The sequence below is a fragment of the Chiloscyllium plagiosum genome, unplaced genomic scaffold (assembly GCF_037043375.1).
Source record: "Chiloscyllium plagiosum isolate Xiang-an unplaced genomic scaffold, Cpla_swu_hap1 HiC_scaffold_40, whole genome shotgun sequence".
Classification (NCBI taxonomy): Eukaryota; Metazoa; Chordata; class Chondrichthyes; order Orectolobiformes; family Hemiscylliidae; genus Chiloscyllium; species Chiloscyllium plagiosum.
In genome coordinates this window covers 15,929,582-15,945,429 of record NW_028270178.1, presented here as the reverse complement: position 1 = coordinate 15,945,429, position 15,848 = coordinate 15,929,582, and the positions used below count along the sequence as shown (strand labels likewise).

Below are 15,848 nucleotides of genomic sequence, written 5' to 3'. Positions count from 1 at the left end.
ATCCTCCCCCTTCATGTCAAGATGACTTGAATGATGCACAAACACGGTAACAAATTTGACTCATTTTATTTCATTGATATGAGTAACTTACACCCATCGTGCATGAGGTATGTTGCAAAACTGAGCACTGTTCACTCTTTCTTGATGTTTGGACATAGAGAAATGCTCATCAGAACTTTCGGAGGCAGAGAAGTACAAAGAAGTTGGAGATAGTGTTTACTTTCCATTACATTTTGTTTTGACTGACCAGCGCCAGAATAAATGACAAAGGGAATGTCAGCACTATCTTCAGTTCTTCCCTGAATTTCCTTTGTGTGACAGTATAAATACACACGTTACTGCATGAACTCAAATACATGAGCAGGTAGCCCGTTTCAGTGGCAATGTAGGCAGGAGCTGCATAACCACCACGATAATGTGTAGTATTTGTTATCCTCGTAGATAAAAAGCTCACAGCAGCTGTCAGCCAGAGAAGAATAAAACTTCCCGATATATTGAAGAGTAAAATAATGGACCTTCTTCGACTTTCCATCTCTGGATCCCTTTGACTCTGACTATTGCGTCCCCAGACAGCTCTGCGAGATCTATTAGCGAGTATAATACGCCTGATGGTCAAGCAGTTAAATGTGAATAGCAAGCAAAATGGAAGCCAAATAACTAATATACTGTGTAACCAGGAGAATGCTGTACCCAAAGGAGAAGTGAAGAAGTTCAACTTAGTGCGACAACCCCACTCGAACTGATCAATTACCTTTTCAGGTTCATGTGCAAATAAAAATGGTATGTTTACCAGGCAAACCAGGGCGGTGGTGATCATTATAACTGCAGACGCTGTCCTCACTCTGCAATATTTTGTTTTCAGCCTCTCACAACATATAGCTACATATCGATCAAATGTGAACAAGATTGTGGACCACACTGCCAGGTACAGGTTGACTGAGTTCATATAATTAAGGAACTTACAAAAACCCGTGTAGGAAAGGAACGAATTTGGAAAGTGATCACTGAGAATATGATAGACAGTAATGTTGATGATCAATACCAGCAAAGCTGCTGTTGCCATGGCCATCATGTAGGCAGAGGTACAACTGGAAAGACTGCAATTTCCCCTGGAGAGAATTATCATTGTCATCAGGTTTGCTGTAAGTTAAATGAAAAAAAAGTCATAAAATTGATTCAATCACAACAAAAGTCTTCAAATATTGGGATGAAATACGGAAACGTTTGGGACTCAAAATTCTGTGCAATGCTTTTTTCTCATACGAATAATGGAAAGTGGGATAACAAATCATTGAATACTGAGAATGAAGGGACCGATATGTTGGCTTGTTTCCAGCGTTTTCTAGTAAATTGCTTTCAACTTATGAAAAAGCATGATGGAAGTTGTCTTTAGAACGAGTTGCTTTTGTTCAAATGCAGAGACTGACAGCCATATCAAATCAGTTTCCCTATACGGGTGCTTGCTTTTATAATGCAGGAAAATTAAAATGGTCAGTGCCTCACAAAATTGATCACAATACTTCCCAAACAGACTCTTTGAATCACCACCCTTAGACTTTGTGAATGACCAATACACTATATAAATGCTATCCCTCAAACAAAAGGCTAAACAATTTGTGAACAATATATTAACTTAGGCAGACCAATTTTTTCAGCTGCAAACCGCTCTAACTAATGGGTACGTTTTAAGCCCAATCCTCTCTAATTAGAGCCATTACTCTTACACCAAGACAGACAGTCAAACATGCATATTAATGAATAAATGAAAAAGAAAAACGCACTAAATGCGATTTAACGGCCTTTCTTTAGCTGGATCATCATTGTCACAGGAGATGGTTGCTTTCTTGGTTTCAGATGATGCTGATACATGCAGAAAACACACTGTAGGCTCCAAAGATTATTCATTTCATTCTTAGAACTGAAATTCTATTCTCTGAACTTTAAATACGTTGAGAATAAGTGGACAACCAGGGAGCAAACAAAACTTAGTGCTGTAGCTTTATCAGGCATAATCCTTCTGCAACAAATGCAGCCCAAAGACTAATTCAGGCTCTGACCGCAACATCACCAACAGGAAAGTGGAGATGCAGAAAAGAGAATATCAGTTTTAAGGATCAAAAATATATTCATTGGAGTCTGCTATGGGAAAATTAAGAAGAGATGTATGGGCATATTGCTCAGTTTTGAGGTTTTGAGCTGCAGGGAGAGTATAAATAGAATGGGACTATTTTCCCTGGAGCATTGGCGGTTGAGGGGGTAACCTTTTAAGATTTCTAAAGTCATGAAGGGCATAGATCGCATGAATAGTCCAGGAAATTTCCCCAGTGTCGCAGAGACCAAAACTAGAGGGCATAGATTTATGGTGAAGAGGGGAAAAAATTAAAATGGACATAAGCTGCAACTTTTTCATGCAGAGGGTGGAGCGTGTATGGAATGAGCTGACAGAGGAGGTGGGAGAGGCTGATACGTTCCAACATTTAGAAGCCATCTGGATGGGAATATAAATAGAAAGGGTTTAGAGGGACATATGCGAAGTGCTAACAAATGGTACTGTTATGATTTAGAATATCTGGTCAGTATGAACGACTTCGACCCAAAGGTTTGGTTGTATGCTGTCCAGATCTACAAGTCTATCAGTGGGTGGAAAATGATTTGGTGATTCCATCCAGCGAGTGATTAATTTCTGTGGAAATACAGTCTGATCTGAGAGAGATCGTGTTGTTTCCATGATGAAGCTAGCCTTAGAGAAGATGTTGTGACTTGCAAATGCACACCTTACCAGGTAATATGAAATATTCAGCTTTTTCGTTTTCAGTTATTGCTACATATGAGTCAACAGCGTGATGGTGAATTTACGAGTCATTCTCCTGATTGAAGAGGAAAAGTAATTAATCAGGGATGGTATAATTCTCTCCAGTGCCTAACTGTCAGTGTAATCTACAATTGTGACTCCCCAACAGGAATCATTCTTTCAACAGAATCATCACTGCAGTATAGTTTCAAAGATGAAAGAAATTAACATGTAGTTATCGTATACTGATGTTAAATCTGAAGTGAATTTAATTCACTTTAATTTACAGTGTGTTTGACTGAGGCTAACATGAAAGACTCTACTTCAGATCCGCTCCTCTCATCTGAGACAACGTGATCCTCAGGTTAAACTATTATCTGTCATCTTGTGTCTTATTGGAAAACAGATTCAATCGTTTCAGGTTTCCTGTTCTAAAAAGTGTCAGCAAAAATCATTGGCTTCTTCTGCTTTTATCAAAACTCCTCCTCATTTTCAATATTTTCATTATGTCTTGTGTTAATCGTTTATAGATCTCCTATTTTTCCTTGAGCTTTGATACATTAAGTAACTCACTGACTGACTACACTGATGCAACCTTGACATCATTTAACCATCAGGTTGCCCAAAATTATGAGCAATCCTCATTACCATCCTAACAGAAGATGGCTGGGCATTATCATCACACATTTTTTGTTTCAAAGTGCCAAATATCAAATTTAAGTTTCATTTTACCTTTCCTGACAGTAGTATCAACAAGTTCTTGAACGTTACAGAGTTTGAATGTACATCTCCTAGTCTCTTTGCTATATCTCCTATACAGTGTAAATTTTGATTATTATACATAGAACATTGAACATTACAACGCGTTACAGCTCTTCAGCTGTCGATGTTGCACCGATCTGTGAAACCAATCAGAAGTCCATTTAGCCTACACTATTCCATTTGCGTCCATATGTCTATCCAATGATCATTTAAATGCCGTTAATGGCTACAGGGATGGTGCAGGAGGGAGGGATTCCGGTATTTGGATAACTGGGGTTCTTTCTGGGGAAGGTGGGACCTCTAAAAACAGGATGGTCTACACCTGAACCTGAGGGGCACCAGTATCCTTGGTGGGAGGTTTGCTAGTGCTCTTGGGGGGGGGGGGGGGGTTTAAACTAACTCTGCAGGGGCATGGGAACCCAGACTGTAGCTTTAGGGTGCAGGACCTGGAGTGTAGGGAGGTTAGGAACATGGCATCAATTTCAAAGGAGGTGCCTGTAAACAGGAAAGTGGTTTGAAGTGTGCATACTTCAATGCAAGAAGTATACGAAATAAGGTAGGTGAACTTGCAGCGTGGGTTGGTATTTGGGACTTCGATGTTGTGGCTATTACGGAGACATGGGTAGAACAGGGACAGGATTGGCTGTTGCAGGTTCCAGGGTTTAAATGTTTTAGTAGGGTCAGACGTGGGGGTAAAAGAGGGGGAGGTGTGGCATTGCTTGTCAAAGATAGTATTACAGCTGTGGAAAGGACGATGGATGAAGACTCGCCATCTGAGGTAGTTTGGGCTGAAGTTAGGAATAGGAAAGGTGAGCTCACCCTGTTAGGAGTTTTTTACAGGCCTCCTAATAGTCCTAGAAACGTAGAAGAAAGGATTGCGAGGATGATTCAAGAGAAGAGTGAAAGTAATAGGGTGGTTGTTATGGGGGACTTTAACTTTCCTGATATTAATTGGGAAAGCTATAGCTCAAGTTCGTTAGATGGGTCAGTGTTTGTCCAATGTGTGCAGGAGGGTTTCCTGACACAATATGTAGATAGGCCAACAAGAGGTGAGGCCATACTGGATTTGGTTCTGGGTAATGAACCATGCCAGGTGTTAGAATTAGAGGTAGGTGAGCACTTTGGGGACAGTGACCACAATTCGGTGACTTTTACTCTAGTGATGGAGAGGGATAAGTGTGCACTACAGGGCAAGAGTTATAGATGGGGGCAGGGAAATTATGATGCTGTGAGGCATGACTTAGGATGTGTGGCCTGGAAAATTAAGCTTCAAGGCAAGGGTGTAATTGATATGTGGAGCTTGTTCAAGGAGCAACTATTGAGTGTCCTTGATAAGTATGTGCCCGTCAGGCAGGGAGGAAAGGGTCGTGTGAGGGAGCCGTGGTTTAATAAGGAATTGGAATCCCTTGTTAAATGGAAGAGGGCGGCCTATGTAAAGATGAGACGTGAAGGTTCAATTGGGGCGATTGAGAGTTATAAGGTAGCCAGGAAGGACCTGAAGAGAGAGCTAAGAGCAGCAAGGAGGGGACATGAAAGGTCCTTAGTTGGTAGGATTAGGGAAAACCCTAAGGCTTTCTATAGGTATGTCAGGAATAAAAGAATGACTAGGGTAGGAATAGGTCCAGTCAAGGATAGTAGTGGGAAGTTGCGTGTGCAGGCTGAAGAGATTGGGGAGACACTGAATGAATACTTTTCGTCAGTATTCAATCAGGAACAGGACATTGTTGTCAATGTGAGTACTGAGTCACAATTAAGTAGAATGGATGGCTTTGAGGTATGTAGAGAAGAGGTGTTGGAAATTCTGGAAAGGGTGAAAATAGATAAGTCCCCTGGGCCTGATGGCATTTATCCTAGGATTCTCTGGGAAGCAAGGGAGGAGATTGAAGAGCCATTGGCCTTGATTTTTATGTCCTCGTTGTCTACAGGAGTAGTGCCAGAAGATTGGAGGCTAGCAAATGTGGTTCCCTTGTTCAAGAAGGGGAGTAGGGATAACCCTAGTAACTATAGGCCGGTGAGTCTCACTTCTGTTGTGGGCAAAATCATAGAGAGAATTGTAAGGGATAGGATTTATGAACATCTGGATAGGAATAATGTGATCAAGGATAGTCAGCATGGTTTTGTGAAGGGCAGGTCGTGCCTCACAAACCTTATTGAATTCTTTGAGAAGGTGACTAAGGAGGTGGACGAGGGGAAAGCAGTAGATGTGGTGTATATGGATTTTAGTAAGGCGTTTGATAAGGTTCCCCATGGTAGACTACTGCAAAAAATACGGAGGTATGGCATTGAGGGTGAGTTGGAGGTTTGGATTAGGAGTTGGCTGGCTGGAAGAAGACAGAGGGTAGTAGTTGATGGCAAAGGTTCATCTTGGAGTGCTGTCACTAGCGGTGTTCCGCAAGGATCTGTTTTGGGACCATTGCTGTTTGTCATTTTTATAAATGACCTGGAGGAGGGGTTAGAAGGTTGGGTGAGCAAGTTTGCGGATGATACGAAAGTCGGAGGAGTTGTAGACAGTGAGGAAGGATGTGGCAGGTTACAGCGGGATATTGATAAGCTGCAGAACTGGGCAGAAAGGTGGCAAATGGAGTTCAATGTAGCTAAGTGTGAGGTGATTCACTTTGGTAAGAGTAATAAAAAGATGGGGTACTGGGCTAATGGTCGGATACTTGGTAGTGTGGATGAGCAGAGGGATCTTGGTGTCCATGTATACAAATCTTTGAAAGTTGCCACCCAGGTAAATAGTGCGGTGAAGAAGGCATATGGCGTACTGGCTTTTATTGGTAGAGGAATTGAGTTCCGGAGTACTGAGGTCATGTTGCAGTTGTATAAGACTCTGGTGCGGCCACATCTGGAGTATTGTGTGCAGTTTTGGTCGCCATGCTATAGGAAGGATGTGGAGGCACTGGAACGGGTGCAGAGGAGGTTTACCAGGATGTTGCCTGGTATGGTAGAAAGATCGTATGAGGAAAGGCTGAGGCACTTGGGGTTGTTTTCATTGGAGAAAAGAAGGTTTAGGGGTGACTTGATAGAGGTGTATAAGATGATTAGGGGTTTAGATAGGGTCGACAGTGAGAATCTTTTTCCACGTATGGAGTCAGCTATTACAAGGGGGCATAGCTTTAAATTAAGGGGGGGTTGGTATAGGACAGATGTTAGGGGTAGGTTCTTTACTCAGCGAGTCGTGAGTTCATGGAATGCCCTGCCAGTAGCAGTGGTGGACTCTCCCTCATTATGGGCATTGGATAGGCATATGGAGGATAGCGGGCTAGTGTAGGTTAGGTGGGCTTGGATCGGCGCAACATCGAGGGCCGAAGGGCCTGTACTGCGCTGTATTCTTCTATGTTCTATGTTCTAATGTTGGAGATTCTACTATTGATGCCGGCAGTGCATTCCACGCCCATATTACTCTCTGAGGAAACAAACTATCTCTGACATCTGTTCTATGTCTGTCACTCCTCAATTTAAAGCTATGTCCCCTCGTGCTAGCCATCACCATCCGAGTTAAAAAGGCACTCCATGGTTACATTATCTAACCCTCTGATTATCTTATATCTCTCAAGTAAGTGGCCTGTCAACCTTGTTCCCTCTAACAAAAACCCCTCAGCCTTTCCTCGGAAGATCTTCTCTACACGTCAGGCAACATCTTAGTAAATCGCCTCTGACCCCTTTCCAAATGTTCCACATTCTTCCAGTTATGTGGTGACCAGATGTGTATGCAATACACCAAGTGTGGCGACACCAGAGGTTTGTACAACTGCAGCATGACCTCATGGTTCTGAAACTCAATGCCTCTGCCAGTAAAAGCTAACATACCATATGTCATCTGAACAAACCTATCAAACTGAGTGGCAACATTCAGGTATTTATTTACATGCACGTTGAGGTTGCCCTGCTCATCTCCACCAGCAAGAATGTAACCATTATTCCAATACCCCATATTCCAGTTGCTCCTTCCAAAGTGAATCACCTCACATTTTTCTGCATTAAACTCCATTTGCCATCTCTCAGCCCAGCTCTCTCTAACTTACAACATCCTTCTGCACTATCCAAAGCTATTTCGACCTTAGTGCAATCCGCAAATTTCCTAACCCATCATTCTACGCCCTCATCCAGATCATTTATAAAAGTGATAAACAGCAGTGGAACCAAAGCTGATCCGTGCAGTGCGCCACTAGTAACTGATCTCCAGGATGAACATTTTCCATCAGCCAGCACCATCTGCCTTCTTTCAACGAGGCAATTTCTGATCCAAACCGCTAAATCACTACCAATGCCATAGCTCAGTATTTTGTGCACTAGCTTACCTTTTCCAACGCCTTACTGAAATTCATGTACAACATATCAAACGCCTTTCCCCCAGCGATAACTGTTGCCCTGCAGGAGATAACAAACCCTTTCCATCACTCAGGGAAGAAATATAATCAAATTGTTGTCACTATCATCAAAGAGCTCACCTACCTCCAATTTTATCGTCTGGCCGGGTTCATTACCCAGAAATAAATCTAATTTGTCCTCGTCCCTTGTTGGTCTCACTACACACTGTCTCAAGAAATCATCCTGCACATATTTGACAAAAACTGACCAATATAAAGTACTTGAACTATACTATTACCATTAAATATTTGGAAAGTTAAAGACCCCATAACAACTGCCCTGTCACTCTCACTCCTATCGACAATCATCTTTGCTATCCTTTCTCTACATCTCTGGAACTTCTTGGAGGCTAATAGAAAACTCCCTAAAGGGAGACCTCTCCTTTCCTGTTTCTAACCTCAGCCCATATTAACACAGTAGACTACTGCTCAAATGTACTTCCTCCAAATTTAACACTGTCCTTGAGTAACAATGTCACCACACCCCCAACCCATCCAACACCCACCCACCCCCCCCGCTTCTTTTGCCATCTTCTATGTTCTTATTGAAATATCTACATCCTGGAATCTGCAACAACCATTCCTGTCCCTGCTCTACCTAAGTCTCTGAAACGGCCACAACATCGAAATCCCAGGAACCTATCCATGCTATAAGTTCACCCACCATATTCTGGATGCTCCTGGCATTGACATAGACGCACTTCAAGCCAACCGCTTGCTTGCCGGTGCCCTCTTGCGACCTTGACAACTTATTTCAGACGCGACTACTCACAACTTCCTGTTTTCCCGTAATACAATTTGGGATCCCATTCCCCTGCTGAATTATTTCAAACCAACCCAGAGAACATTAGAAAACATCCCCCCAGGATATTGGCACCCGTCTAGTTCAGGTGAAGACCATACTTTTTGTAGAGTTCCCACCTATCCGAAAAGAACCCCAAATATCCAGAAATCCAAAACACTTTTTCCTGCGCCGTTCCTGTAGCCACACGTCCAACTTCTCTCTCTCCCTGTGCCTCACATTGCTAGCATGTGATACGGGCAACACATTAGAGGTAACAACTGTCTTTATCTTAGCTCTAACCTTCCACCTTTGGCCCCTGAATTTCTGTCTTAAATCCCCATCTCTCTTCCTCCCTGTGCTGTTGGTGCCTCTGTGGACCACGACTTGGGGCTGCTGCCAAGCCCTCTCAAAGATACCGAAAACACGATCGGAGACATCACAAACCCTGGCACATGTGAGGCAACACACCAACCGTGAGTCTCTCTCGTTCCCACAGAACCTCCTACCTGTCCCCCTAACTGTGGAGTCCCAAACAACCAATTCTCTGCTCCTTTTCAAACTTCCCTTCTGAGCAACAATGACAGATTCTGTGCCAGAGACCTATGCTCCATTGCTTACCATCCCCAATAGTATTCAAAATGGTGAACTTGTTGTTGAGGGAAAGGAACACAGGGGATCCCAGAACCACCTGCTGATTCCCTTTCCATTCCCTGTCGGCAACCCATCTATTTTCTTCTTGTACCTGAAGTATGACTACCTGTAAACCCTCTCAATAACCCACTCCGCTTCCTGAATGATCCGAAGTTCATACAAGTCTAGCTCCAGTTCCCAAATGTGTCTTTCCAGGATCTGGAGTTGGGTGAACTTCCCGCAGATGCTGTCAGCAGGGACACAAGTGGTAACTCTTACCTCCCACATTCTGCAGGAGGAACATTTAACTGCCCAAACCTCCATTCCCACGTACTCCAATACTCATCCAAAGAGCGTCAGTTCACATGTATTGGCAAAAAAGTATCAATTCTGCTACTATCACTTTATCCCTATACATAACTTCACGTTGAAAGGCTTTTTGCCCAAAACATAGATTTTTCTGCTCCTCGAATGCTGCCTGACCTGCTGTGCCTTCCCAGCACCACACTCTCGACCAGAACCTCATGTAGTTCGCTCTCTTGCACTGCATATTTATATTTTACGTGAATTTCTCTAATTAAAACAGGCATTGGAGACTGTTACAAAACAAATTGATTAACTTATCACAAAGCCAGATATGTTTCAGTAATGTATTGTCATGGAATGGTGATGAAGAGGAAGTTGGGTAGATGTGTCACTGACATTGGTGGGAGAGATCGAGATAGTGATTTGTAAGTCACCTCAGTTAATTGCTATGGGCACGGAGTACAAGTGTAAGCAGTTTCTGTTAATTGTGTGCAACGCACTATTTCTGCTTCAGCTGCAATATAGTCTTCACTTACAGCTACCGTACATTTAAAAGGATGTGAAGTCAGTGAGGTGATTAAAACCTACAAGATAAGTACTGGGAGCAGGGGGAGGCTTTCAGCTCCTCGATCCTGGTCCAAATTTACTATCATGCCGGATCTCATCTCGGTCTAACTTTGTGACTCACTCTCCACAGCCCAGCAGCACATTACTCATATTTTCTAACGCTTCCTTAAACTTACTCCTTGTCCCAACATCGACTGTGCAATATGCGTCTGAATTAAACAGATTCAAGATTAAGTCCTTCCCACTTGGTTTTAACTCTGCTTCCCCTTATCCTAAAACTGTGGACTCTCTTCTAGAGTGTACCAGAAAGAAAATATCCAGTCGACAACTACTCTGCTGATTCCGTTGAACTTTCGATGTGCCTCAATTAGTTCTCCCCACGATCTTCTAAATTCCAGACAGGATCGGATTAAATGTTCAGCAGTGATCCATGTGCAGACTCTCTAATGCCTTGTACAGTTACAGTGTCACATCCCTATTTTAATACTCCATCTCTTTAGCAATAAGTGAGAATTTTCCAGTTGCTTTATTGCCTGCCTGCTCGACCTGCGAGTTGAAGGTCACCAATTTGTTTACAAATGCAATCCAATTTGAACAACTGAATCACCTCCTCTTGCCCCTACTTCTGATGTGTCTAAAATATCTTCACTGAGCATATTGTCAGAGACTGTCACAAAGCAGTAGCAGGGTGTCAGACATCCCTTTCTGCGCTGTGACAATTCAATGACCATATGAAACAACAGAATGTTACTTTCTTACCAGAAATACCAAAGGCTGCCAGGATCGGATAGTAAATTATCTTTATCTGGACAATTGTTGGCTGCACCATTCTCTGAAGAGTGTTGGAAATTGACTCAGATCAATGTATTCACTTCCAACGCATTTGAGTTCAGTCACTCGTCCTTATTTATAGAGCAATATGTCCCTTGTTGAGGACAAAGTAAACGTGATGCAACACTATCAGAATAACGTTCACTGAGGAGATTTTTGCTGCTCCATTTCACTCACGTGTTCATGAGGAGATGACGCATCTTAATAACCGAAAAACCTTTCACCAAAATGAACAAATGGAACAACATCACAGGACAAAGGTGCTTGGCATACCCACAAAGGAACAGACACAACTCATAAGTCTTTGTAATTTTCTTGGCTTCCTTGCAGTTATGGTTAACGAGACAAATCATTAAGCATCCTTTGTCTCATCCACTTAGTTCGTAACATAGACAGATTTATTTGTTATGAGCATTAGGGTAATTGATCATCGATTTTGGTGACCATCCTTTGATATTACAGGACGGTATGGCATACGCTTATTGTTGTAGATTCGTGATTATTTTTCCCAGGGATAGCTGTGGGACATTATCTTTGTTTATATTTAAGGCCGAGATAGATAGATTCTTCATCAGGAGGGGAAGTTAAGGGTTGTGGGTAAAGGGCAGAAAAGAGGACATGCGGAGTCTCCAGTCAGCCATGAACCTATAGAAGAGCAGATCAGGCTAGAGGGGCAGAGTGGCTGATTGTTGTTGCTATTTCTTATGGCCTTCTGATATGGAACGCTCTTGAATTGCTGCTGCAATGAAACTAAGATAAAAATAAGGGCAAGGCAATAATGGTCACGCAATATTTTTTTAAAAAGACGTACACAGAATAATGCTTGGCATGGAAAAGGCAGAAAATCTTTATTATCTGCTTGCTTCAACATTTACCAGAGACACCAGGTTAACTGAATGTAAGATAAATATTCTAAATCTTTTTTTTCAGGAGTAATTAACTGATCAATGTCAACTCGAAGCTTTTCAATGAGATATAATTAAATAGTTCCGGAGAGATACAGCAATGATACAATTATATCAATGCATATTTTAATGTTAATTATAAATGACTAAAGTCTTGACAATATATGATGTGATTCCCAAGTTTCTATAGCACGGCTGGCAAAATGATAATTCTGATGATATTGACAGAGAAAAGTGTTGCACCCAATTTTGAGAAGGAAGCTCATGGCTTGACCAAAATTTATTAAATTTGTTGAAAGCACAGCTGAAATAGTTGAAAGGACTCTTGATGCAAACGTTGCATGCTTTAATATCTAAATTGCACTGGGGAAGTTACCGGTTTGTTCACTCAGGAAGGACATCAGAAAATGACGAAGCGTTGAACAGCTGGCAAAGTCTCTAGTGTTCTGGGGAGAAAGATTGAACAGGCAGAAGTGGTCAAGGCAACTGTTCTCTACATCCACTCTGTCCCCTCTCCATTTCTCTATTTCTGGAATCTGGTAATTTTAATGTAAAATATGACAGTAAAACTGTGCCCATCATGCAGCTTTCAATCTCTGTTGTTTAAAGTAAAATCTATATGTTTGGGTGTGTGTGTGTGTGTGTGGAGGAGAAAGGGCGGCTGGTGGGGCGGTGTTGTTTAAATCACCAAATGTGGAGGATATTGCTTGCACAATCAATCAAGGGATGAAGTCAACACAACTCTCGTTGATGTGGAACGTGAACACTAAAGATTTTTAGCTCAACTATGAAAGATGCCGGCCTCTCTGAGTGAGATCTATTTCAAAGATAACATTTACCTGGCATAGAGAAATTTCAGACCAACCTTGGGCAAGGTACAAATTTCACATAAAGGAACTCATTCTATTTGATGACCGAGCATGATATCCCCTTGTCACACGAGAATACATCCGCGCACGCGCATGCTCACACGCACACACACACGCACATGTGCACACACACGCATACACACACAGACACCCACACAAACACACTCAACCACGCTAATGCAATCAGTAACTCACTCTAACACACGAACTTTTACACTAACTAACATACTCTAACAATCTAACACGCTAACGACCACACTAACACGCACACTAACACATTAATACCAACACTCTGCTCCATGTCAGCTCAATTAATATGACAATACAAATAACTTAAGTTCATAATAGAGTCATGAGCAGATTTCATAAAGATAAACTATTTTTACTTTTCAGGATTCCAGAACGAGGGAACATCAGGTTTGAGTCAGGGCCAGAGCATTCAGGAGAAATTTTAGAAAGCATTTCTACACAAAGGGTAGTAGAGGAACTCTCTTTCACAAACGGCATTGAATGCTGGATCAATGGCTTATCGTAAATCTGAGATGGACATATTTTGTTGAGCAAACATACCAAGGGAAATGAGCCAAAGGCAAGTATCTGCAATGAGGCCACAGACGAACCATGATCACATTGATTGATGAAAAGACCTGAATGGCCTCCTCCTGTTCTAAACCTCCTACGCTGCTTGATTTAACAATCCCAGATTTGTCTTCAACATGCTACTTGTACTCCGGGCATGTTTGATCTTTGGAAAATCCCATGTAACACCACAGGGCTCTCTGTTCCCCTAAACTGGTGCTGATGTCTTGTTGTACTTGCACTTATAGCGAGTGGAAACTCGTCACTTACTGAAGTGATGAAACTGTCGGCCTACCAATGCTGCAAGCCTACACTCAACATAATATTGCAAATGTTTACCCATTACTCCGGGGATCGGGCACTTCCAACTGCTGTGATGTTATTTATGTTCCTCATGGTACCCTCTGCCATACACACAATAGATTTGTGCATTCATACAGTTAAACACAGCAGATACAGAGTTCAATGCTGCAACAATAGGACACATCAAAGATTTCTCATCAATATGTTATTACACATTGCCAGAGCAGGAGAGACTTGAACCCAGGCCTCCTCACTCAGGGATAGCTACACTGCCACTAAGCCACAAATGTCCTAAAGCAGCAAGAGTGACCTGTGCTCCTGTTTGAGCAACTAACCTGCTGCACACTGACAGTGATCCAACTGCAGTGTGAAAGAACACAAGTGGCCTATAGATCTGAACTATGCTGAACAGTTTCTGCTGTCCCTGAGATCTACAGCCCAACAAATAGGTCATTCAAACCATCAAATGCAGTTCAGAAACAAAGCAATAATTCTTCTGATCCTATTTAATTGCAGTTGGCACTCAATCTGCTGCTGTCTTGACATTAGAAAGGCTGTTAACTACTTGAAGATTTCCACTCAATCACTCCTTAACATTTTTCATTTACGAAGAAAACAAGGAAACAAGGGGCACTGCTTTCTGTTTATTTAGCAAGAGCCAGAATAGGACAATACCCCAGTCCACATGGAAACAAAGGAAACTCTTACCTGAAACCTTTCAATTGCACAATTAATAATGCATTATCATCTGGCGCATGGAGTAAGAACAACGATTCAGAACCAATTTGTTAAAAGACTCTAAATGATACTAATTACTAATAATCACTTGGATTCCTTTGAGGGATTATCTGTTGATAAATATGATAGTTGGGGAACGTAATCATTCTCCCTCATATTCATTAACGCACCCAACGCCATTCGAAACTGTTCTGTATGCTACCCGCGAAGGCAATCCAGGTTCAACCATTCAGAATTTGCGGCAGCACCCTCCACATCTTTAATCTCTTGGCTCACCATCAGCAATCCTTTTGCTTGCCTCTTGTCTTTTTTTTTTAAAAGTCGCTATTCACACGCTCTGCATGTCTGCTATTGACTCCTTCCCTTCTTCCCCAACTGATTTCAGTTCTGATGAAGGGTCACTTGTCCTGAAATGTTAAAGTTGTCTCTCTCTCTGCACAGACGCTGCCAAACCTGCCGAGTTTCTCCAGCATTCTGTGTGTTAGTTTGAGACCTCTATCGCCCGCAGAGCCTTGTTTTAGTTCTGGTTTCCTTCTACTGCTGTGCCCAGGTGCTGTTCCGAGGGTATCAAATTGAACACAACATATCATTCTTTCAGAACAACGTAATGGACCGACCAATTATTCTAGTGATAAAGGAGATTTATTATCCAGTTCTTGCAGTCATCGGTGTCCCTGGTGAGTGAATACTATTTTTTGTTATGAATTTGGATAAATTGCCCGAGGATTCAGTAAGAACAGAAAATGAGTTTTAAAGAGGGAGGTGTGGCATTGTTGATCGATGACAGTATTACAGTGGCAGAAAAGATGTTTGACGACTCGCCTACTGAGTTTGCATGGGTTGAGTTTAGAAAGAGGAAAGGAGAAGTTTCTCTATTGGGAGTCTTCTATAGTTCTCCAAATAGTTCCAGAGATGCTGAGGAAAGGACAGCAAACATGATTCTCGATAGGAGCGAGAGTGACAGGATAGCTACTGTGGGGGTTTTAACTTTCCAAATATTGACTGGGAATACTGTAGTTCTAGTACATTTGTTGGATCAGATTTCCTTCAATGTGTGCATGAGGGTTTCCTGACACAGTATGTAGACAGGCCAACAAGGGGCTAGGACACGTTGGATTTGGTACTGGATAATGAACCCGGCCAGGTGTTAGATTTGGAGGTAAGTGAGAACGTGGGCGATAATGTCCACCTTTCGATTATGTTTACTTTAGCGATGGAAAAGGATCAGTATATATCGCAGGATAACAGCTATAGCTGGGGGAAAGGCAATTATGATGTGATTAGGCATGATTTAGGATGCATAAGATGGGAAAGGAAGCTGCAGGGGATGGGCACAATTGAAATGTGCAGCTTAATCAAGCAACAGCGACTGTGTCTTCTTGATAAGTATGTTCCTGTCAGGCAGGGAGGGAG

General features: G+C 42.2%; 1 protein-coding gene across 1 annotated transcript in view; it reads right to left on the bottom strand.

The window, feature by feature from the left end:
- LOC148138354 (putative G protein-coupled receptor 139) overlaps positions 1-11,039 on the bottom strand; it is a 37,318-nt gene extending 26,279 nt beyond the window's left edge. Inside the window, exons 1-2 of the mRNA XM_087981645.1 lie at positions 10,970-11,039; positions 248-1,140 (exon numbers count right to left, since the gene is read on the bottom strand). Of these exons, the coding sequence (XP_087837771.1) occupies positions 248-1,140; positions 10,970-11,039 (963 nt within the window). The remainder of the gene's footprint in view (positions 1-247; positions 1,141-10,969) is intronic.
- Between the last annotated feature and the right edge of the window lie 4,809 nt (positions 11,040-15,848).